Source organism: Bombina bombina, chromosome 1, assembly GCF_027579735.1.
Source record: "Bombina bombina isolate aBomBom1 chromosome 1, aBomBom1.pri, whole genome shotgun sequence".
NCBI classification, from domain to species: domain Eukaryota; kingdom Metazoa; phylum Chordata; class Amphibia; order Anura; family Bombinatoridae; genus Bombina; species Bombina bombina.
In genome coordinates this window covers 98,069,193-98,092,564 of record NC_069499.1, presented here as the reverse complement: position 1 = coordinate 98,092,564, position 23,372 = coordinate 98,069,193, and the positions used below count along the sequence as shown (strand labels likewise).

Below are 23,372 nucleotides of genomic sequence, written 5' to 3'. Positions count from 1 at the left end.
ATATCTCTCAGTCTCTCTCTCTCTGTATCTCTATCTCAGTCTCTCTCTCTCTCTGTATATATCTTTCAGTCTCTATGTGTGTGTATATCTCTCAGTCTCTCTCTCTCTGTGTATCTCTCTCAGTCTCTCTCTCTCTCTGTGTGTATATATCTCTCAGTCTCGTTCTCTCTCTGTGTGTATCTCTCTCTCAGGCTCTCTCTCTGTGTACATATCTCAGTCTCTCTCTCTCTGTGTATCTCTCTCTCAGTCTCTCTCTCTTTCTGTATATCTCTATCTCAGTCTCTCTCTCTCTCTGTGTATATATCTTTCAGTCTCTATGTGTGTGTATATCTCTCAGTCTCTCTCTCTCTCTGTATCTCTCTCTGCCTCTCTCTCTCTCTGTATCTCTCTCTCAGTCTCTCTCTCTCTCTGTGTATATATCTCTCAGTCTCGTTCTCTCTCTGTGTGTATCTCTCTCTCAGGCTCTCTCTCTGTGTACATATCTCAGTCTCTCTCTCTCAGTCTCTCTCTTTCTCTGTGTATCTCTCTCTCAGTCTCTCTCTCTCTGTATATATCTCTCAGTCTCTCTCTTTCTCTGTGTATATCTCTCTGTCTCTCTCTCTCTGTGTATATATCTCTCAGCCCCCCTCTCTCTGTGTATATATATTTCAGTCTCTCTCTCTCTGTGTATATCTCTCAGTCTCTCTGTATATCTCTGTCTCTCTCTCTGTGTGTATATATCTCTCAGTCTCTCTCTCTCTCTGTGTATATATCTCTCAGTCTCTCTCTCTCTCTGTGTATATATCTCTTTCAGTCTCCATGTGTGTGTATATCTCTCTCAGTCTCTCTGTCTCATCTCTCTTCTTTTTTTACTCTCCCTGCCTCTGCTCTCTCAGACTATTACAGTCTCCCAACATCTCCTTCTGTCTTATTGTGTCTTTCAGTGTTCCTGGGTAACCCTGGAAAATATACTTTTTGTCCCTACAGACACAGAGAGACATGACAGAAATAAAAATGTTGTGCTATAAATAGTTACACAGTCTTTATTTGGAATTCCTTTGCTTACCATTAATGTTATTTGGTAGATGATTCATCATAGAACCAGATTCACAGGCTTCAATGTAAAACACCATCTATCATAAGAATGACAAATAATGAGCCTGACATGAAACATATCTGGTACATTCACACAATAGCAATACCTGCCCTGCCTGATCTTACAAATGCAATTATTGCAATTATCACTGTAAAACACTGTGCTATAGAAAATCAATACTGTATTATAGAAGATCAATAAATGCAAATGAGATTAAAAAATTTAAATCAATTATACAGCTGAAAAGTGAACAAAACATCTGGCAATTCATAATTAAAAAAAATCTAACTACTAATAAATCACTAACAATGAAAATGTTTTGTTTAACAGACACTGGGAGGATCAATTAAAATAAATAAATTATATATATATATATATATATATATATATATATATATATACATATACACACACACACAGATAGAAGCGCACTCTCAGGAACAAACAACCAGCTCAATACCATTGTTAGCCTGTTCTATGGTGATTTACCACCTGGGTGCAGCTTCTTTTTAGCCCAGTAATGCTTTTCACAGAGTAGAACTTTCCTGTAGTATATCAGCCTGATCCCGCCTATTACAGTCAGTCCAGCGCCGAAATTCCAGGCAATTCCTCTCTGAGCAAGGAACACGGCAACCCCAGATGATTGTTTTGGCCTTCATTGGGCCTCTTCAGTGAGGTGTAACATATATATATATATATATATATATATGCAAATATATTTTAAGTTAAAGATATTTAAACTGGTATTGAAGCTAACAGGAAATCCATAAGAGCAGATAGCTCAGTGGCTGATAAATTAAATTCACACTGTTTTATTGGAAGATAGGGATGCACCCCCTAAAGCAATTTATATATATATATTTCATAATAACTAAAGTTAACGTCCTTTTAACACACAAACTTCATAGGGCTACATTACCTTTTTATATTTTTGATTGTCACTCATGTACTGTATGGTCTCATTCAGTTGCTTTGCGTGTAGCTGAAAAAGATAACAGGTTACTTTTCATTGTTAGTTTGAGAAAAAAAAACTAAGAGAGCCCCAGATTAATTTATCCTATCAAACACCCCTTAGCATGCATCAACATAAGGGCTGCCAGTATATATCCGTTTAGATAGAACTAGTCCACTGCTTCTGTATAAACCAGAACCCATTTGTAGAATTGTTGGTTTTTATATTGGAAATGTCTGAATTCGACCATGTATGAAAATCAATTTGTTGTTTTCTGAAGTATCCAACTTGTCCCCTATCTTATCATGGTAAAGAGGTAGAGTTTCAGCTATAGGTTGTTACGGTTAGAATACTGGGTATTACCATACTAGCTGCCAAGGGTTAAGAAGCTGCCTTAATTGGTTCACACTTGAAAATTGTATAGATTAAAATAAAATTTGAAGAACACGGAAGAGGCATCTAGTGTGATTTTGCTAAAAGCAAATTTCTATAGAAATAATTCACTTAATAAAGTAATATAGACACGTTTTAAATATCAATTCCCATTATTGTAAATAGAAAGCAATGAGCTGCATGGTAACTGGTAATTTCTGTGATAATGTCGGAAAAAAATCATCTGATTAATTGTAGTTTCCTCTATTTATGGTTCTGTTTACTACACCCAGAAAGTTTGCACAGTCATCAGATGTCTCAGTGGTGAAGAACGAGAACTTAAAAATGTTTGTGTGTGCAGCCAACACAAAGTTCAGCAGGAGCAAAATTGCTTACATCATCTCCGGGAAAGGCCAACAAGCCTGGTGCTCCGTGGTCTGTGAAGTACACAAACACGTGATCATCAGGACCGCTGCAAAAACAGAAACAGAGAGATCCAAATTACTTTAATGAGTAACACTGACCCATCCATAAAAAAAATACTAATGTAAATGCTTTTAAAACATTATATTGCACATAGAGCTTTTGCAATAGAATGATTGATTACTGATGCATAAAATATACTGTATTGTCTCTTTAAAGGGACATAAAACAGGTTAAAATCTGTGAATATCCTAAAAAAAAAATGTTTAAAACTTGTTGGCAAGTATTTTAAAATCATTAAAAAAAATAAGCAAAATTAATTACATAGCTAAGCTTCCTGGAGCAGCCAACTCCATGTGCACAAGCTCACAGGGTATACGTATACTAGTCCGTGATTGGCTGATGTGTGTCACATGATACAAGGGGCCAGAAAATGGGAGACAAATAAATAAAATTGTCAGAAAAAAAATCTAATGCTTATCTGAAATTCAGATAATGTGCCTTTCTAAAATCATTTTGAAGGAGCTTGTAGTACTGATGAGATCTTTAATGAATTGGGCTGATAGCATCAATATTCCCCACCTGTGAATGACTTTTCCTGATCCTTTTCCCTTTACGGCTTCAGCATCACCTTTTAGAACAGCTAGAAAATTCTTGGGTGTAACATTCTGGGAATGACAAGAGAAAAAATCAATGATGATTAACGTGAATCATCCTTCCCTAATACAAAAAAGATTAATCAATTAACTGCCTGGTGCAAATTAGAGGAGAACTTTCACTTTTTCTAATATGACAAAGGGGTCTATTCCACTCCATTATAGGAAAATGCTCACATGATTTTTCATGAAGTCCTCAAATTTGGTGTCATTGAAATGGAGTTTGAGTAGCTCTGCACCATTAACTCCATAAATACTTTACATTGACACAATTTGACAATTTTCTGAAGAAAACATTATTTTTAATTTGACTTTACTAATCCTTTAAGAAAACGAATTTTTTTTTATGTGTGCTTACCCCAAACCACGTTAGACCTAAAGAGCGAAACCTGAAACGTGTTATATATATATTAAATTCCTATGTTCTTCACGTAGAAATAAATGTCATTTTTATTATTAAACATATATTTCTATATATATGTGATAATGTTTATGTAAAATATAGATATATAGGTATGTAAAATAAAAATAACATTGTGCTGTATGTGAAAAACATTGGAATGTGAAATAATAACTCCTGTTGGATTAGCGTACGAACAATAACTGTTTTCTTCTTCTGCACTCTCCATTAAAGTTTATGGGGAGAAACAGCTCTATTGCCAGATCTGGCGTCAGGTTTCGCTCAAGTGCAGAACTTTTACTTTCAACTTGTAATACGTGAGCTAACCTGAACACGCAAAAAGATTACTTCTAGCGATGTTTACATTGAAGCGGGAGCGCTAAATAACGCGCCACTTGTAATCTAGCCCTAAATATTTTTTTACTTATCTTGATTTTCTACAAGGTCCAAGTAAAAAAATCTTCCAAGACCGTACAAACATATATTTTTTGTTGTTGTTTAGTTTAACTAATAAAATGGTTTAGATATTAAATTAAACATGAACAAAACTGAAAAAGGTAACAGCACTATTACATTTTCATTTGGACTGGAATATAAATAAATCTGAATTATGCTTCTTTTTAACAACATATTGAAATTGCATAATACAGCAGCTGAATCGTCTCCAATTTGAGGACCAAATTGTCTCCCGATGCTACTTTTTCTTACGCTAGCACTTCAAGTCAGTTTATAATTCATGCTACAGATTTTTTTTTTATGTCTGCCATCTGCAAATGATAGAAAGCAGATAGCAGAGCACTAAACTGATACACTGCGCTCAGAGAAAAATATCTTCATATAGGAAAAGGAGACCTTTACTTTAAAGGGATACTAAACCCACAATTTTTATTTCATGATTCAGATAGAGCATGCAATTTTAAGCAACTTTCTAATTTACTCCTAGTATCAATTTTTCTTTGTTCTCTTGCTATCTTTATTTGAAAAAGAAGGCATCTAAGCTAAGGAGACAGACAATTTTTGGTTCAGTCCCTGGACAGCACTTGTTTATTGGTGCTATCCAATCAGCAAGCACAAAAAATGGGCCGGCTTCTAAACTTACATTCTTGCTTTTCAAATAAACGGCTAGATTTAGAGTTTTGTCGGTAACGACCCGCGTAGCTAACGCTGGCTTTTTTTTCCCCGCACCTTTTAAATACCGCTGGTATTGCGAGTTCACAGAATGGCTGCGTTAGGCTCCAAAAAAGGAGCATAGAGCATAATTTACCGCCACTGCAACTCTCAATACCAGCGGTGCTTACGGACGCGGCCAGCTTCCAAAACGTGCTTGTGCACGATTCCCCCATAGGAAACAATGGGGCAGTTTGAGCTGAAAAAAAACCTAACACCTGCAAAAAAGCAGCATTCAGCTCCTAACGCAGCCCCATTGTTTCCTATGGGGAAACAGTTTCTAAGTCTGCACCTAACACCCTAACATGAACCCCGAGTCTAAACACCCCTAACCTTACACTTATTAACCTCTAATCTGCCGCCCCCGCTATCGCTGACACCTGCATATTTTTTTTAACCCCTAATCTGCCGCTCCGTACACCGCCGCAACCTACATTATCCCTATGTACCCCTAATCTGCTGCCCCTAACACCGCCGACCCCTATATTATATTTATTAACCCCTAATCTGCCGACCGGACCTCACCGCTACTCTAATAAATGTATTAACCCCTAAAGCTAAGTCTAACCCTAACACTAACACCCCCCTAAGTTAAATATAATTTTTATCTAACGAAATAAATTATTTCTTATTAAATCAATTATTCCTATTTAAAGCTAAATACTTACCTGTAAAATAAACCCTAATATAGCTACAATATAAATTATAATTATATTGTAGCTATTTTAGGATTAATATTTATTTTACAGGCAACTTTGTATTTATTTTAACCAGGTACAATAGCTATTAAATAGTTAATAACTATTTAATAGTTACCTAGTTAAAATAATTACAAAATTACCTGTAAAATAAATCCTAACCTAAGTTACAATTAAACCTAACACTACACTATCAATAAATTAATTAAATAAAATACCTACAATTATCTACAATTAAACCTAACACTACACTATCAATAAATTAATTAAATACAATACCTACAAATAAATACAATTAAATAAACTAACTAAAGTACAAAAAATAAAAAAAGAACTAAGTTACAAAAAATAAAAAAATATTTACAAACATTATAAAAATGTTACAACAATTTTAACCGAATTACACCTACTCTAAGCCCCCTAATAAAATAACAAAGCCCCCCAAAATAAAAAAATACAAATAGAAAAGCTCTTTTACCTTACCAGCCCTTAAAAGGGCCTTTTGCGGGGCATGCCCCAAAGAATTCAGCTCTTTTGCCTGTAAAAAAACATACAATACCCCCCCAACATTACAACCCACCACCCACATACCCCTAATCTAACCCAAACCCCCCTTAAATAAACCTAACACTAAGCCCCTGAAGATCTTCCTACCTTATCTTCACCACGCCGGGTATCACCGATCGGTCCAGGCTCTGAAGTCTTCATCCAAGCCCAAGCGGGGGCTGAAGACGTCCATCCTCTGGCTGAAGTCTTGATCCAAGCGGCGGCTGAAGAGGTCCATCATCGGGGCTGAAGTCTTCATCCTATCCGGACAGAAGAGGAGATCCGGACCGGTAGACATCTTCATCCAAGCGGCATCTTCTATCTTCTTCCATCCGTCGACGAGCGGCTCCATCTTCAAGACCTCCGGCGTGGATCCATCCTCTTCTTCCGACGTCCTAACACAGAATGAAGGTTCCTTTAAGGGACGTCATCCAAGATGGCGTCCCTCGAATTCCGATTGGCTGATAGGATTCTATCAGCCAATCGGAATAAGGTAGGAAAATCAGCCAATCAGATTCAAGTTCAATCCGATTGGCTGATTGGATCAGCCAATCAGATTGAGCTCGCATTCTATTGGCTGATCGGAACAGCCAATAGAATGCGAGCTCAATCTGATTGGCTGATTGGATCAGCCAATCGGATTGAACTTGAATCTGATTGGCTGATTCCATCAGCCAATCAGAATTTTCCTACCTTAATTCCGATTGGCTGATAGAATCCTATCAGCCAATCGGAATTCGAGGGACAGCATCTTGGATGACGTCCCTTAAAGGAACCTTTATTCTGTGTTAGGACGTCGGAAGAAGAGGATGGATCCGCGCCAGAGGTCTTGAAGATGGAGCCGCTCGTCGACGGATGGAAGAAGATAGAAGATGCCGCTTGGATGAAGATGTCTACCGGTCCGGATCTCCTCTTCTGCCCGGATAGGATGAAGACTTCAGCCCCGATGATGGACCTCTTCAGCCGCCGCTTGGATCAAGACTTCAGCCGGAGGATGGACGTCTTCAGCCCCCGCTTGGGCTTGGATGAAGACTTCGGAGCCTGGACCGATCAGTGATACCCGGCGTGGTGAAGATAAAGGCCCTTTTAAGGGCTGGTAAGGTAAAAGAGCTTTTCTATTTGTATTTTAGAATAGGGTAGGGCATTTTTTTATTTTGGGGGGCTTTGTTATTTTATTAGGGGGCTTAGAGTAGGTGTAATTAGCTTAAAATTGTTGTAACATTTTTATAATGTTTGTAAATATTTTTTTATTTTTTGTAACTTAGTTCTTTTTTTATTTTTTGTACTTTAGTTAGTTTATTTAATTGTATTTATTTGTAGGTATTGTATTTAATTAATTTATTGATAGTGTAGTGTTAGTTTTAATTGTAGATAATTGTAGGTATTTTATTTAATTAATTTATTGATAGTGTAGTGTTAGGTTTAATTGTAACTTAGGTTAGGATTTATTTTACAGGTAATTTTGTAATTATTTTAACTAGGTAACTATTAAATAGTTATTAACTATTTAATAGCTATTGTACCTGGTTAAAATAAATACAAAGTTGCCTGTAAAATAAATATTAATCCTAAAATAGCTACAATATAATTATAATTTATATTGTAGCTATATTAGGGTTTATTTTACAGGTAAGTATTTAGATTTAAATAGGAATAATTTATTTAATAAGAAATAATTTATTTTGTTAGATTTAAATTATATTTAACTTAGGGGGGTGTTAGTGTTAGGGTTAGACTTAGCTTTAGGGGTTAATACATTTATTAGAGTAGCGGTGAGGTTCGGTCGGCAGATTAGGGGTTAATAATTGTAGGTAGGGAGGCGACGTTGGGGGCGGCAGATTAGGGGTTAATAAATATAATATAGGGGTCGGCGGTGTTAGGGGCAGCAGATTAGGGGTACATAGGGATAACGTAGGTTGCGGCGGTGTGCGGTCGGCAGATTAGGGGTTAAAAAATTTAATAGAGTGGCGGCGATGTGGGGGGACCTCGGTTTAGGAGTACATAGGTAGTTTATGGGTGTTAGTGTACTTTAGAGCACAGTAGTTAAAAGCTTTATGAACCGGCGTTAGCCCATAAAGCTCTTAACTCCTGGCTTTTTGCTGCGGCTGGAGTTTTGTCGTTAGATTTCTAACGCTCACTTCAGCCACGACTCTAAATACCAGCGTTAGAAAGATCCCATTGAAAAGATAGGATACGCAATTGACGTAAGGGGATCTGCGGTATGGAAAAGTCGCGGCTGCAAAGTGAGCGTTAGACCCTTTCCTGACTGACTCTAAATACCAGCGGTAGCCCAAAACCAGCGTTAGGAGCCCCTAACGCTGGTTTTGACGGCTAACGCCAAACTCTAAATCTAGCCGAAAGATAGCAAGAGAATGAATAAACAATCATAATGGGAGTAAATTAGAAAGTTGCTTAAAATTGCATGCTCTATCTGAATCATGAAAGAAAAAAATTTGGGTTCAATGTCCCTTTAACATAATGACTATTTTGCAGTTGTAAAGGGATATATGGCAAATTTCTAACCCCTACCTCTCCTGTGTAATCCTTTGGAACCCCAGCATACACATCTGTGCCGTTGGGTCTGTTAATAATGATTCCTTTGGTTGGATTTCTGAAAATAAAAAAAATGATAGTTCATATTATGTACATAAAAAAATGGGCATAAACTAATACTTGACAGATAACCTAAATTATAGGAATATACAACCATTTTATGAATACCAGGATCCTTAAACAGGTTAAAGTCACTGTCAATATAGATATAGATATACTATTATTTGAATTGTAAGCGAATTTGCGACATAACCTCAAAACACAGTATGGTTAAAAAAAATAAAAAAATAGGGGCAATCATTAATATGCAAATCATTTAAAGGGATATGATACCCAAATGTTGAAGCACATGAAAGTAATGCAGCATAGCTGTGAAAAGCTGACTAGAAAATATCACCTGAACATCTCTATGCAAAAAAGGAAGATATTTTACCTCAAAAATTCTAAGTATTCACACCCCACTGTAAAGATACTTTAAGCAGCCTGTCAGGATGCTAGTCCCAGGACAAGCAAAGGAGTGTGCATCTGCCATGTACAGACTAAGGGGCCTATCTATCAAGCTCCGAACAGAGCTTGAAGGCCCGAACAGAGCTTAAAGACCGCTGCTACATAACCCTGTCCGCCTGCGGACAGGAATCACCACAATTCAACCCAATCGAGTACGATCGGGTTGATTGACACCTCCCTGCTGGCGGCCGATTTGGCCGCGAGTCTGCAGGGGGCGGCGTTGCACCAGCAGCTCTTGTGAGCTGCTGGTACAATGCTGAATACGGAGAGCGAATTGCTCTCCGCATTCAGCGATGTCTGTCGGACCTGATCAGGTCCGACAGACATTTGTTAAATTGGCCTCTCAGTCATGTTATTTTCCTATTCAGTTTAAGTAAGTTCTATGAAATCACAGCAAATGCAAAGCATTACCTCAGCACTGCTTGTGCAGATTGGCTATTTTTTTTTCAACTTGCAGCTGGACAGCAGCTGAAGTATAACTGTTTACACAGCACTTACTCTGGTGAGCTGTAGAAATTTTGAGGTGAAATATCTTCCTTTTCTACATAGAGATTCTCAGGTGATATTTTACAGTTCAAGTGATTTAGCATATGAGTATTATGTCCCTTTAAAGAAAAGCTTTAAAAATCCCCATAGTGCATTTTGTAGACAAATCACTACATAAACTTCTATAAAGGACTGTAATGGATCCCTATGTGTTCAATTGTTAAAGTCAGCTCCAAAGCAGCAATGCACTACTGGGAGCTAGCGGAACAAATCTGGTGAGCCAATGACAAGAGGCACGTGTGTGTGCATTGCTGCTCTTTGAGCCTACCTAGGTATGCTTTTCATAAAGAACACAAAAGGAACAAAATAAATATGATAGAAGCAAATTGAAAAGTATGTTGAAGGGACATTTACAGTTTACTTTTTTCATCTATATTAAATCACCGGCATTTCAGAGACATAAAAGTAAAATTCTAAATGAGCAGTAGTGGATTTCAGATTGGAACATAAGGTTCTTTACATGAATTTGCAAACATACCTCAATAAGAATTATCACAGGTTTTGAGATAACTCTTTCCTGCTACTTTCCAAGCCTACAGCCGACTCCTATCTAACACAGAGCCTGAGCTAATGCAGAGTATAATGTCACCGCGGAATGCACATGCATGTGACCTGGTGTAGCCGTATGCTGGGTGGGTTCTGTGTTTGGTAAACTGTATAATGGCTGTTAGAAACTAAAAATATTGGGGTAAATTTTTTAACATCTTAATAGGATGTGATTATATTTTTTATCTACAAAGATTGTATTAAAATGTAATGGAGATTCTTAAAAAAAGAAAATAATAATATTTATTCTGGAACAGAACATTCCCTGCTTTATGCAAGCAAAACTTTACCTTTCGATTAGAGGATGAAGTGGCAAACGCCACCAGTTATCGGTAGTTAAAGTGTTACAATGTAGTAAGCCCGAGGGTAAAATCTAATTACTTTATTGTATCAAGTTAAAAGCATATAGACACTATCAACCTGTACCCAAACATCTGACGCGTTTCGCACAAAACAACTTGTGCTTTAAAGTTGCACACTTTAACTATCGATAACTGGTGGCGTTTGTCACTTCATCCTCTAACGGAAATGTAAACTTTTGCTTGAATTCATTGTGAGGTCCTTATAAGGAAAGGGCCTGGATGTCTGGACTATCAATACCCTAATCACCGTGGACTAGTGAGTGCATTGTTTTTCCTTACCAATATGTTTCTATTCCCTGTTATATGCTCTTTATAGTCAAAGCTCCATATCCGATGTCTTCTGTTTGCCCGCTCCCTGTTACAGTTCACGTATGCCCTTTATTTTTGTACTATGTCAATGTAAAATAATGTGTACGCTGACAGAGCTAAACAAATAGACGTTTTACTTCTACATAATCAGAAGTGTAAATAATTATTGCAGAATGAGTAGTGGACAACAACAAAAACATCTTACATCCTAAAATGAGGCCTCTAACTACAGGAAGGGTTGTGTGCTACAGACAGCTTTCCTTTGGTACTTACTCTTCATTATCTGCAATGTCGTCAAACATCATTACTACAATCTGCTCATCAGGGATCCCGTTCCTCTTGACTATTTGGTAGGCATGGCACAAGTCCGCCTGAAAAACAATATACAGAAGAGATGAGCTCATGGTCTGAAAGTAGAAAAGTGACAAGACTATCACATGTATGAAAGAGCATTGTCCTTAAAGGGTATTTTCAAAGCTGGTGCCTAATATCTTTTTTATTATTTGTATTGCTCTCACTTTCTTTTTATTCTTTTTGCATGATGTAACATACTTGTTTCTGCTTGATTAGCACATCAAGATGTCTTATCTTACATATTTGTATATATATATATATATATATATATATATATATATACAGCGTATTATATTATATATTATATGATTATATATTTGCTCTGTATTGTTCAAGGAAGCCTACTCAGTACCAAATAATTCCCTCATCTAACTCTGTACTAACGTCATTCTCACCCTTGCAGTCCCCACCTCTTGTTTCTCACCCTCCTACCCTTCTAGATTGTAAGTTCCCATGGGAATAGGGCTCTCAATTCCTCCTGTATTTGTTTAATACATTTTGTCCGGTCTCTTTAAAAAAACATAATTTATGCTTACCTGATAAATTCCTTTCTTCTGTAGTGTGATCAGTCCACAGGTCATCATTACTTCTGGGATATTACTCCTCCCCAACAGGAAGTGCAAGAGGATTCACCCAGCAGAGCTGCATATAGCTCCTCCCCTCTACGTCACTCCCAGTCATTCGACCAAGGACCAACGAGAAAGGAAAAGCCAAGGGTGAAGTGGTGACTGGAGTATAAATTAAAAAATATTTACCTGCCTTAAAAACAGGGCGGGCCGTGGACTGATCACACTACAGAAGAAAGGAATTTATCAGGTAAGCATAAATTATGTTTTCTTCTGTTAAGTGTGATCAGTCCACGGGTCATCATTACTTCTGGGATACCAATACCAAAGCAAAAGTACACGGATGACGGGAGGGATAGGCAGGCTCTTTATACAGAAGGAACCACTGCCTGAAGAACCTTTCTCCCAAAAATAGCCTCCGATGAAGCAAAAGTGTCAAATTTGTAAAATTTGGAAAAAGTATGAAGCGAAGACCAAGTTGCAGCCTTGCAAATCTGCTCAACAGAGGCCTCATTCTTGAAGGCCCAAGTGGAAGCCACAGCTCTAGTAGAATGAGCTGTAATTCTTTCAGGAGGCTGCTGTCCAGCAGTCTCATAAGCTAAACGAATTATGCTACGAAGCCAAAAAGAAAGAGAGGTAGCAGAAGCTTTTTGACCTCTCCTCTGCCCAGAGTAAACGACAAACAGAGAAGACGTTTGTCGAAATTCCTTAGTTGCCTGTAAGTAAAATTTTAGAGCACGGACTACATCCAGGTTGTGCAGTAGACGTTCCTTCTTCGAAGAAGGATTTGGGCATAAAGAAGGAACAACAATCTCTTGATTGATATTCCTGTTAGTAACTACCTTAGGTAAGAACCCAGGTTTAGTACGCAGAACTACCTTATCCGAATGAAAAATCAAATAAGGAGAATCACAATGTAAGGCTGATAATTCAGAGACTCTTCGAGCCGAGGAAATAGCCATTAAAAATAGAACTTTCCAAGATAACAACTTTATATCAATGGAATGAAGGGGTTCAAACGGAACGCCCTGTAAAACATTAAGAACAAGGTTTAAACTCCATGGTGGAGCAACAGTTTTAAACACAGGCTTAATCCTGGCCAAAGCCTGACAAAAAGCCTGGACGTCAGGAACTTCTGACAGACGTTTGTGTAACAGAATGGACAGAGCTGAGATCTGTCCCTTTAATGAACTAGCAGATAAACCCTTTTCTAAACCTTCTTGTAGAAAAGACAATATCCTAGGAATCCTAACCTTACTCCAAGAGTAACCTTTGGATTCACACCAATATAGGTATTTACGCCATATCTTATGGTAAATCTTTCTGGTAACAGGTTTCCTAGCCTGTATTAAGGTATCAATAACTGACTCAGAAAACCCACGTCTTGATAAAATCAAGCGTTCAATTTCCAAGCAGTCAGCTTCAGAGAAGTTAGATTTTGATGTTTGAAGGGACCCTGTATCAGAAGGTCCTGTTTCAGAGGTAGAGACCAAGGTGGACAGGATGACATGTCCACCAGGTCTGCATACCAAGTCCTGCGTGGCCACGCAGGTGCTATTAGAATCACTGATGCTCTCTCTTGTTTGATTCTGGCAATCAATCGAGGAAGCAACGGGAAGGGTGGAAACACGTAAGCCATCCTGAAGTCCCAAGGTGCTGTCAGAGCATCTATCAGGACTGCTCCTGGATCCCTGGATCTGGACCCGTAACGAGGAAGCTTGGCGTTCTGTCGAGACGCCATGAGATCTATCTCTGGTTTGCCCCAACGTCGAAGTATTTGGGCAAAGACCTCCGGATGAAGTTCCCACTCCCCCGGATGAAAAGTCTGACGACTTAAGAAATCCGCCTCCCAGTTCTCCACTCCCGGGATGTGGATTGCTGACAGGTGGCAAGAGTGAGACTCTGCCCAGCGAATTATCTTTGATACTTCCATCATAGCTAGGGAGCTTCTTGTCCCTCCCTGATGGTTGATGTAAGCTACAGTCGTGATGTTGTCCGACTGAAACCTGATGAACCCCCGAGTTGTCAACTGGGGCCAAGCCAGGAGGGCATTGAGAACTGCTCTCAATTCCAGAATGTTTATTGGCAGGAGACTCTCCTCCTGACTCCATTGTCCCTGAGCCTTCAGAGAATTCCAGACGGCACCCCAACCTAGAAGGCTGGCGTCTGTTGTTACAATTGTCCAGTCTGGTCTGCTGAATGGCATCCCCCTGGACAGATGTGGCCGAGAAAGCCACCATAGAAGAGAATTTCTGGTCTCTTGATCCAGATTCAGAGAAGGGGATAAGTCTGAGTAATCCCCATTCCACTGACTTAGCATGCACAGTTGCAGTGGTCTGAGGTGTAAGCGTGCAAAGGGTACTATGTCCATTGCCGCTACCATTAAGCCGATTACCTCCATGCATTGAGCCACTGACGGGTGTTGAATGGAATGAAGGGTGCGGCAAGCACTTTGAAGTCTTGTTAGCCTGTCCTCTGTCAGGTAAATCTTCATTTCTACAGAATCTATAAGAGTCCCCAGGAAGGGAACTCTTGTGAGTGGAACGAGTGAACTTTTCTTTTCGTTCACCTTCCATCCATGTGACCTTAGAAATGCCAGTACTAACTCTGTATGAGACTTGGCAGTTTGAAAGCTTGAAGCTTGTATCAGAATGTCGTCTAGGTATGGAGCTACCGAGATTCCCCGCGGTCTTAGTACCGCCAGAAGAGCACCCAGAACCTTTGTGAAGATTCTTGGAGCTGTAGCCAATCCGAATGGAAGAGCCACAAACTGGTAATGCCTGTCTAGGAAGGCAAACCTTAGGTACCGGTAATGATCCTTGTGAATCGGTATGTGAAGGTAAGCATCTTTTAAATCTACAGTGGTCATGTACTGACCCTCTTGGACCATAGGTAAAATTGTCCGAATAGTCTCCATCTTGAACGATGGAACTCTTAGGAATTTGTTTAGGATCTTTAAGTCCAGGATTGGTCTGAAAGTTCCCTCTTTTTTGGGAACCACAAACAGATTTGAGTAAAACCCCTGTCCCTGTTCCGATCGTGGAACTGGATGGATTACTCCCATTAACAAGAGCTCTTGTACGCAGCGTAGAAACGCCTCTTTCTTTGTCTGGATTGTTGACAACCTTGACAGATGAAATCTCTCTCTTGGAGGAGAGTATTTGAAGTCCAGAAGGTATCCCTGAGATATTATCTCTAGCGCCCAGGGATCCTGGACATCTCTTGCCCAAGCCTGGGCGAAGAGAGAAAGTCTGCCCCCCACTAGATCCGATCCCGGATCGGGGGCCCTCAATTCATGCTGTTTTAGGGGCAGCAGCAGGTTTCCTGGTCTGCTTGCCCTTGTTCCAGGACTGGTTAGGTTTCCAGCCTTGTCTGTAGCGAGCAACAGCTCCTTCCTGTTTTGGTGCAGAGGAAGTTGATGCTGCTCCTGCTTTGAAATTACGAAAGGAACGAAAATTAGACTGTCTAGTCTTAGCTTTGGCTTTGTCCTGAGGCAGGGCATGGCCTTTACCTCCTGTAATGTCAGCGATAATCTCTTTCAACCCGGGCCCGAATAAGGTCTGCCCTTTGAAAGGTATATTAAGCAATTTAGACTTAGAAGTAACATCAGCTGACCAGGATTTTAGCCACAGCGCCCTGCGTGCCTGAATGGCGAATCCTGAATTCTTCGCCGTAAGTTTAGTAAGATGTACTACGGCCTCCGAAATGAATGAATTAGCTAGTTTAAGGACTCTAAGCCTGTCCGTAATGTCGTCCAGAGTAGCTGAACTAATGTTCTCTTCCAGAGACTCAATCCAGAATGCCGCTGCAGCCGTGATCGGCGCAATGCATGCAAGGGGTTGCAATATAAAACCTTGTTGAACAAACATTTTCTTAAGGTAACCCTCTAATTTTTTATCCATTGGATCTGAAAAAGCACAGCTATCCTCCACCGGGATAGTGGTACGCTTAGCTAAAGTAGAAACTGCTCCCTCCACCTTAGGGACCGTTTGCCATAAGTCCCGTGTGGTGGCGTCTATTGGAAACATTTTTCTAAATATCGGAGGGGGTGAGAACGGCACACCGGGTCTATCCCACTCCTTAGTAACAATTTCAGTAAGTCTCTTAGGTATAGGAAAAACCTCAGTACTCGCCGGTACCGCAAAATATTTATCCAACCTACACATTTTCTCTGGTATTGCAACTGTGTTACAATCATTCAGAGCCGCTAACACCTCCCCTAGTAATACACGGAGGTTTTCCAGTTTAAATTTAAAATTTGAAATATCTGAATCCAGTCTGTTTGGATCAGAACCGTCACCCACAGAATGAAGTTCTCCGTCCTCATGTTCTGCCACCTGTGACGCAGTGTCTGACATGGCCCTAATATTATCAGCGCACTCTGTTCTCACCCCAGAGTGATCACGCTTACCTCTTAGTTCTGGTAATTTAGCCAAAACTTCAGTCATAACAGTAGCCATATCCTGTAATGTGATTTGTAATGGCCGCCCAGATGTACTCGGCGCTACAATATCACGCACCTCCCGATCGGGAGATGCAGGTACTGACACGTGAGGCGAGTTAGTCGGCATAACTCTCCCCTCGTTGTTTGGTGAAATTTGTTCAATTTGTACAGATTGACTTTTATTTAAAGTAGCATCAATACAGTTAGTACATAAATTTCTATTGGGCTCCACTTTGGCATTGCAACAAATGACACAATCAGACATGTTTAACACACTAGCAAATAAACTTGCAACTTGGAATACAATTCAATTAGAATAATATTAAAAACGTACTGTGCCTTTAAGAAGCACAGAAGATCTATGACAGTTGAAAATTAATAAATTGAAACAGTTATAGCCTCAATCCCTGTAAACAACACAACTTTAGCAAAGGTTTAATCCCATTAGCAAAGATAACAAATTCTGAAAGCAGGAAACAAATTACAGAATAAACGTTTTTTATCTCAGTCAACTATAATTCTCACAGCTCTGCTGAGAGAAATTACCTCCCTCAAAATAAGTTTTGAAGACCCCTGAGCTCTGTAGAGATGAACCGGATCATGCAGGAAATACAATGAGCTGCTGACTGAAATATCTGATGCATAGCAAAAAGCGCCAAAAAACGGCCCCTCCCCCTCACACACAGCAGTGAGAGAGAACAGAAACTGTCAGAAAAAAGATTAAGCAACTGCCAAGTGGAAAAAAAGTGCCCAAACATTTATTCACTCAGTACCTCAGCAAATGAAAACGATTTTACATTCCAGCAAAAACGTTAAACATAATTTCTAGTTATTAAACAGCTTTATGTACTTCTTACAGTGTAATTCTAGTGAAGTACCATTCCCCAGAATACTGAAGTGTAAAGTATACATACATGACATTATATCGGTATGGCAGGATTTTCTCATCAATTCCATTGTCAGAAAATAAAAGCTGCTACATACCTCTATGCAGATTCATCTGCCCGCTGTCCCCTGATCTGAAGTTTACCTCTCCTCAGATGGCCGAGAAACAGCAATATGATCTTAACTACTCCGGCTAAAATCATAGCAAAAACTCTGGTAGATTCTTCTTCAAACTCTGCCAGAGAGGTAATAACACACTCCGGTGCTATTTTAAAATAACAAACTTTTGATTGAAGATATAAAACTAAGTATAATCACCATAGTCCTCTCACACATCCTATCTAGTCGTTGGGTGCAAGAGAATGACTGGGAGTGACGTAGAGGGGAGGAGCTATATGCAGCTCTGCTGGGTGAATCCTCTTGCACTTCCTGTTGGGGAGGAGTAATATCCCAGAAGTAATGATGACCCGTGGACTGATCACACTTAACAGAAGAAATATTGTTTAATCGTTGTACTTTTATCTTTTGTACCCATGGACAGCACTGCAGAATTTGTTGGTGCTTTATAAATAAAGTATAATAATAATAATAATATTTTGGTCATTTTTTGGAATGTTTTACATTATGTCCACACACATAGTATATTATTAATGACTTTATTAAAAAAATGAAAATTCATTATTTTGTCAAAGAAGAAAACAAATCATACAAGGCTAAAACATTAAACATATATAATAGCTGTTCAGAAGTGACTTTACTAATTGGATCTATCATCAGTAGTTTATTTACATACTCTGCTGCCCTTTACTCATCAAGTTCCATAGTAGATTCCTTTTTCCCTTGACATAATTAACTTACAGCTAATGAGCCAGCTTTGTGTATATTAAAGGGACATTGAACGCTTCTTTTGTATAAACAGTTATGCAAGTCCTACATTCCGTACAGAGGCCAACTAAATTCTGTAACATATACAGGGAGTGCAGAATTATTAGGCAAGTTGTATTTTTGAGGATTAATTTTATTATTGAACAACAACCATGTTCTCAATGAACCCAAAAAACTCATTAATATCAAAGCTGAATAGTTTTGGAAGTAGTTTTTAGTTTGTTTTTAGTTATAGCTATTTTAGGGGGATATATGTGTGTGCAGGTGACTATTACTGTGCATAATTATTAGGCAACTTAACAAAAAACAAATATATACCCATTTCAATTATTTATTTTTACCAGTGAAACCAATATAACATCTCAACATTCACAAATATACATTTCTGACATTCAAAAACAAAACAAAAACAAATCAGTGACCAATATAGCCACCTTTCTTTGCAAGGACACTCAAAAGCCTGCCATCCATGGATTCTGTCAGTGTTTTGATCTGTTCACCATCAACATTGCGTGCAGCAGCAACCACAGCCTCCCAGACACTGTTCAGAGAGGTGTACTGTTTTCCCTCCTTGTAAATCTCACATTTGATGATGGACCACAGGTTCTCAATGGGGTTCAGATCAGGTGAACAAGGAGGCCATGTCATTAGATTTTCTTCTTTTATACCCTTTCTTGCCAGCCACGCTGTGGAGTACTTGGACGCGTGTGATGGAGCATTGTCCTGCATGAAAATCATGTTTTTCTTGAAGGATGCAGACTTCTTCCTGTACCACTGCTTGAAGAAGGTGTCTTCCAGAAACTGGCAGTAGGACTGGGAGTTGAGCTTGACTCCATCCTCAACCCGAAAAGGCCCCACAAGCTCATCTTTGATGATACCAGCCCAAACCAGTACTCCACCTCCACCTTGCTGGCATCTGAGTCGGACTGGAGCTCTCTGCCCTTTACCAATCCAGCCACGGGCCCATCCATCTGGCCCATCAAGACTCACTCTCATTTCATCAGTCCATAAAACCTTAGAAAAATCAGTCTTGAGATATTTCTTGGCCCAGTCTTGACGTTTCAGCTTGTGTGTCTTGTTCAGTGGTGGTCGTCTTTCAGCCTTTCTTACCTTGGCCATGTCTCTGAGTATTGCACACCTTGTGCTTTTGGGCACTCCAGTGATGTTGCAGCTCTGAAATATGGCCAAACTGGTGGCAAGTGGCATCTTGGCAGCTGCACGCTTGACTTTTCTCAGTTCATGGGCAGTTATTTTGCGCCTTGGTTTTTCCACACGCTTCTTGCGACCCTGTTGACTATTTTGAATGAAACGCTTGATTGTTCGATGATCACGCTTCAGAAGCTTTGCAATTTTAAGAGTGCTGCATCCCTCTGCAAGATATCTCACTATTTTTGACTTTTCTGAGCCTGTCAAGTCCTTCTTTTGACCCATTTTGCCAAAGGAAAGGAAGTTGCCTAATAATTATGCACACCTGATATAGGGTGTTGATGTCATTAGACCACACCCCTTCTCATTACAGAGATGCACATCACCTAATATGCTTAATTGGTAGTAGGCTTTCGAGCCTATACAGCTTGGAGTAAGACAACATGCATAAAGAGGATGATGTGGTCAAAATACTCATTTGCCTAATAATTCTGCACTCCCTGTATGGACTTTTGGCCCAGCACACTTTTTCTTATACAAAACAAGGTGTTTAAAGTCCCTTTAAAGTGAAGGTAAATTTTAATGAATAAGTGCCTGGATTTAAAAATACTATTAAAACAGGGGCCCTTTCATTGAAGCGTTTTTAAAAAATACTTACCTTTTTCTTTAGGAAACCCAGACTGGCGATCCTCCGTCCGCAGCTCCTGCTGTATTTAGCACAGCAATGACGAAACCAGCTTCCTCCAATCGTTGCATGGCCTCACGAGCTGGACGCCTCGGGTGCACGTAACGATTGGAGGAAGCCAATTTAATCATTGCTTTGCTAAGTACAGCAGGAGCTGCCCCCCCACAGCAACCAGGAGATTAACCATATGGGTCTAACTTGGGGCAGCAGGCATATGGAATAGCACTTCAATGCTTGTTGTAGATGGGAACACTAAGTAAGGAATGGGCGCCAGTTTGTGCCGATTCATAAAGTTAACTAAGTGCATAACACTACATAGCATAGTAACACAGCAAAGGAAAATCTGCTTCTTATCCAAACCTACTGCCCAGGGCTAATATCCTAAGCAGTAAATACACCTCTGGTTATAGTGCTACAGTCTAATTTATTATATTATTGGCCAACTACAACATAACACAGGGATACATCTTATCTTACAGAAGATAATTAGCAAACTGTAGCATTAATTAGCATGATGTGGCACATAAAGAAAAATGTACAAAAATTATACAAAATAATTTGTTTGAAAAAGGAACATGCTAGTGGAACGTATGCTTCTATGTAGTAAAATGTTTTCAAATGGTAGAGTACTATACTGATCCTCTGAATATCCCTTTAATGGAATATTTTGGTTTGCATAAACTGGAGTGAGGTTTACATTAATCTTGTGTATTCCAGACAGCTGACAATGACTGACACAGACAAAAAAAACTTGTGATATCCCTGTGGTTTAAAAACTACAATGAAATGACTCACAAAAATGTGTCTTTTATTAATTTGCTGACAAGAAATGTGATAAACTTCCCTATTGCATCACTTATGTCATGCTGAAAATTGACTGGTCGTCATCAATATTTATTTTTGGGGAAAAAAACTAAATTTATACATACCTGATAAATGTATTTATTTCTTGACAAGGTGAGTCCACGGATCATCATCGATTAATGTTGGGAATATCACTCCTGGCCAGCAGGAGGAGGCAAAGAGCACCACAGCAAAGCTGTTAAGTATCACTTCCCTTCACACAATCCCCAGTCATTCGACCGAAGGAAAGAAGAGAAAGGAAATAACACAAGGTACAGAGGTGCCTGAGGTTTATATGACAAAGAAAAACTGTCTGAAAAACAGGGCGGGCCGTGGACTTACTGTGTCAAGAAAGAAAGAAATTTACCAGGTAAGCATACATTTTGTTTTCTTTTTAATGACACGGTGATTCCACAGATCATCATCAATTATTGTTGGGAATCAATACCCAAGCTAGAGGACACAGATGATAAGGGAGGGACAAGACAGGTAACCTAAACAGAAGGCCCCACTGCTTGAAGAACCTTTCTACCAAAAGAAGCCTCAGCCGAGGCAAAAGAATCAAACTTAAAGAATTTAGAAAAAGTGTGCAAATATGATCAAGTTGCAATCTTGCAAATCTGTTCCACAGAAGCTTCATTCTTGAAAGCCCAGAAAGAAGAGACAGCCCTGATGGAATGAGCTGTTATTTCCTCAGGAGCTTGCTGTCCAGCAGTCTCATAGGTCAAACGGATAACACTCTTCAGCCAAAAGGAAAGCGAAGTAGCCAAAGTTTTCTGACCCTTGCGTTTCCCAGAAAACAAACAAATAAGGCAGAGGACTGACAACAGTCAGAGAATTTCAGCACACGAACAACATCTAGGTTATAAACAAAACAGGAAAAACTATTTCCTGATTAATATTCTTGAACTAAACAACTTTAGGCAAGAAACCTAAACTAGTACGCAAAACCACCTTATCAAAATGAACGATAAGAGAAGGGGAATCACACTGAAGCGCCGAGAGCTCTGAAACACTCTGAGTAGAGGATAGCAACAAAACATTCCAAGATAACAACTTAATATCTAAGGAATGCATAGGCTCAAACGTAGCCTGCTGTAAAACCTTAAGAACAAGATTAAGACTCCAGGGAGGAGTAACCAGTGTAAACACAGGCCTGATCCTGACCAAGGCCTGACAAAACTATTGCATGTCTGGCACATCCGCCAAAAGCTTATGCAACAAAATAGACAATGATGAAATCTGACCCTTCTCCCAGAGTACTAGCTGACAAACCCTTCTCCAGACCATCCTGGAGAAAGGACAAAATCCTAGGAATCCTGAATCTACTCCAAGAGTATCCCTTGGATTCACACCACACAATATTTATGCCAAATCTTATGGTAGATCTTACGAAAGGGCCACAAGGTCCCCGGTCCGTAGATTCACAGATAGAATCAATCAAAGGAATGATGTCCAATGAAGCAACCATCAGACCATTACCTCCAGACATTGAACCACTGGAAGGCCAAGTATTAGAGTCTGACCTCTGACAAAAATATTTTCAAAGGAAGAGAAACTAATAAGGTCCCTAAGCAAACTACCCCTGTAGCTGGAATAAGGGAACTCAATTTCAGATTTACTTCCATACGAGGAACGAAAAAAAGACAACAAGGTCTCAGTATGAGAGTTTACTTGTTGAAAAAATGGCGCCTGAACCCTTATGACATCCAGGAAAGGCCTCACAGCAATTCTCTGAAACCTGCAATATAGCCCCCTTTGAGAGCCATGGCAAGGCCAAAGGAAATAGTATTTAGAACCAGGAGCTTTAGATAACCAAAAGCTCTCTAAAATCCAAGGGCAGCCGAATAATTCACAACACAAAGACCAGCACCTATGGGAGGATTCAAACTATCGACCTTTAGTTTCCCAGCTAGGTGAGCTAGCCATTAAACTATACCAGAGGGACTAATCAACTGAAAGTTATTCACAGAAAAGTCAAGCTCAGAATCCTTTAGGACTATGGTCATCATGAGCATACCTAGAAGGGAGTGCTTATCACGCCAGTGCCCAGAGTTGATCCTTGGGACACAACTTGTTGAGGCACTTAAGGTCCACTATAAGATAAAAATTCCAGATCCTGCTCTTATACAAGAACTGGAACAATCCCTCACACAGGATATAAGTTCCAAAAGCACTACCAAATTGCCTCATTGATATCTGGTGCCGATAAACCTGAGAGAAGGAACCTGCCTCAAAAAGGAAAGAATGACTATCATGTAGCAACCCTGAGATACTGTGCCCACAGCCTATCTGGGACATCTCATATCCATTATTGAAGACAGAGAGATTCACCACCTTCTTGTCTTGTGGGGAAATTTTTTTAAACTGGTACCAGAAGTGGGGTGCAAACCCACCCGGACATATGTTCTTTGGATCTTAAATCCAATGCCGCAATCCTAGTATACCTGAA

The 23,372-nt window shown here is 39.5% G+C and overlaps 1 protein-coding gene across 1 annotated transcript in view; it reads right to left on the bottom strand.

The window, feature by feature from the left end:
- The window catches only part of LGMN (legumain), a 139,887-nt gene that overhangs the window by 88,937 nt on the left and 27,578 nt on the right, over positions 1–23,372 (bottom strand). Inside the window, exons 3-8 of the mRNA XM_053697541.1 lie at positions 11,386–11,483; positions 8,819–8,900; positions 3,405–3,490; positions 2,796–2,871; positions 1,995–2,057; positions 1,046–1,112 (exon numbers count right to left, since the gene is read on the bottom strand). Of these exons, the coding sequence (XP_053553516.1) occupies positions 1,046–1,112; positions 1,995–2,057; positions 2,796–2,871; positions 3,405–3,490; positions 8,819–8,900; positions 11,386–11,483 (472 nt within the window). The remainder of the gene's footprint in view (positions 1–1,045; positions 1,113–1,994; positions 2,058–2,795; positions 2,872–3,404; positions 3,491–8,818; positions 8,901–11,385; positions 11,484–23,372) is intronic.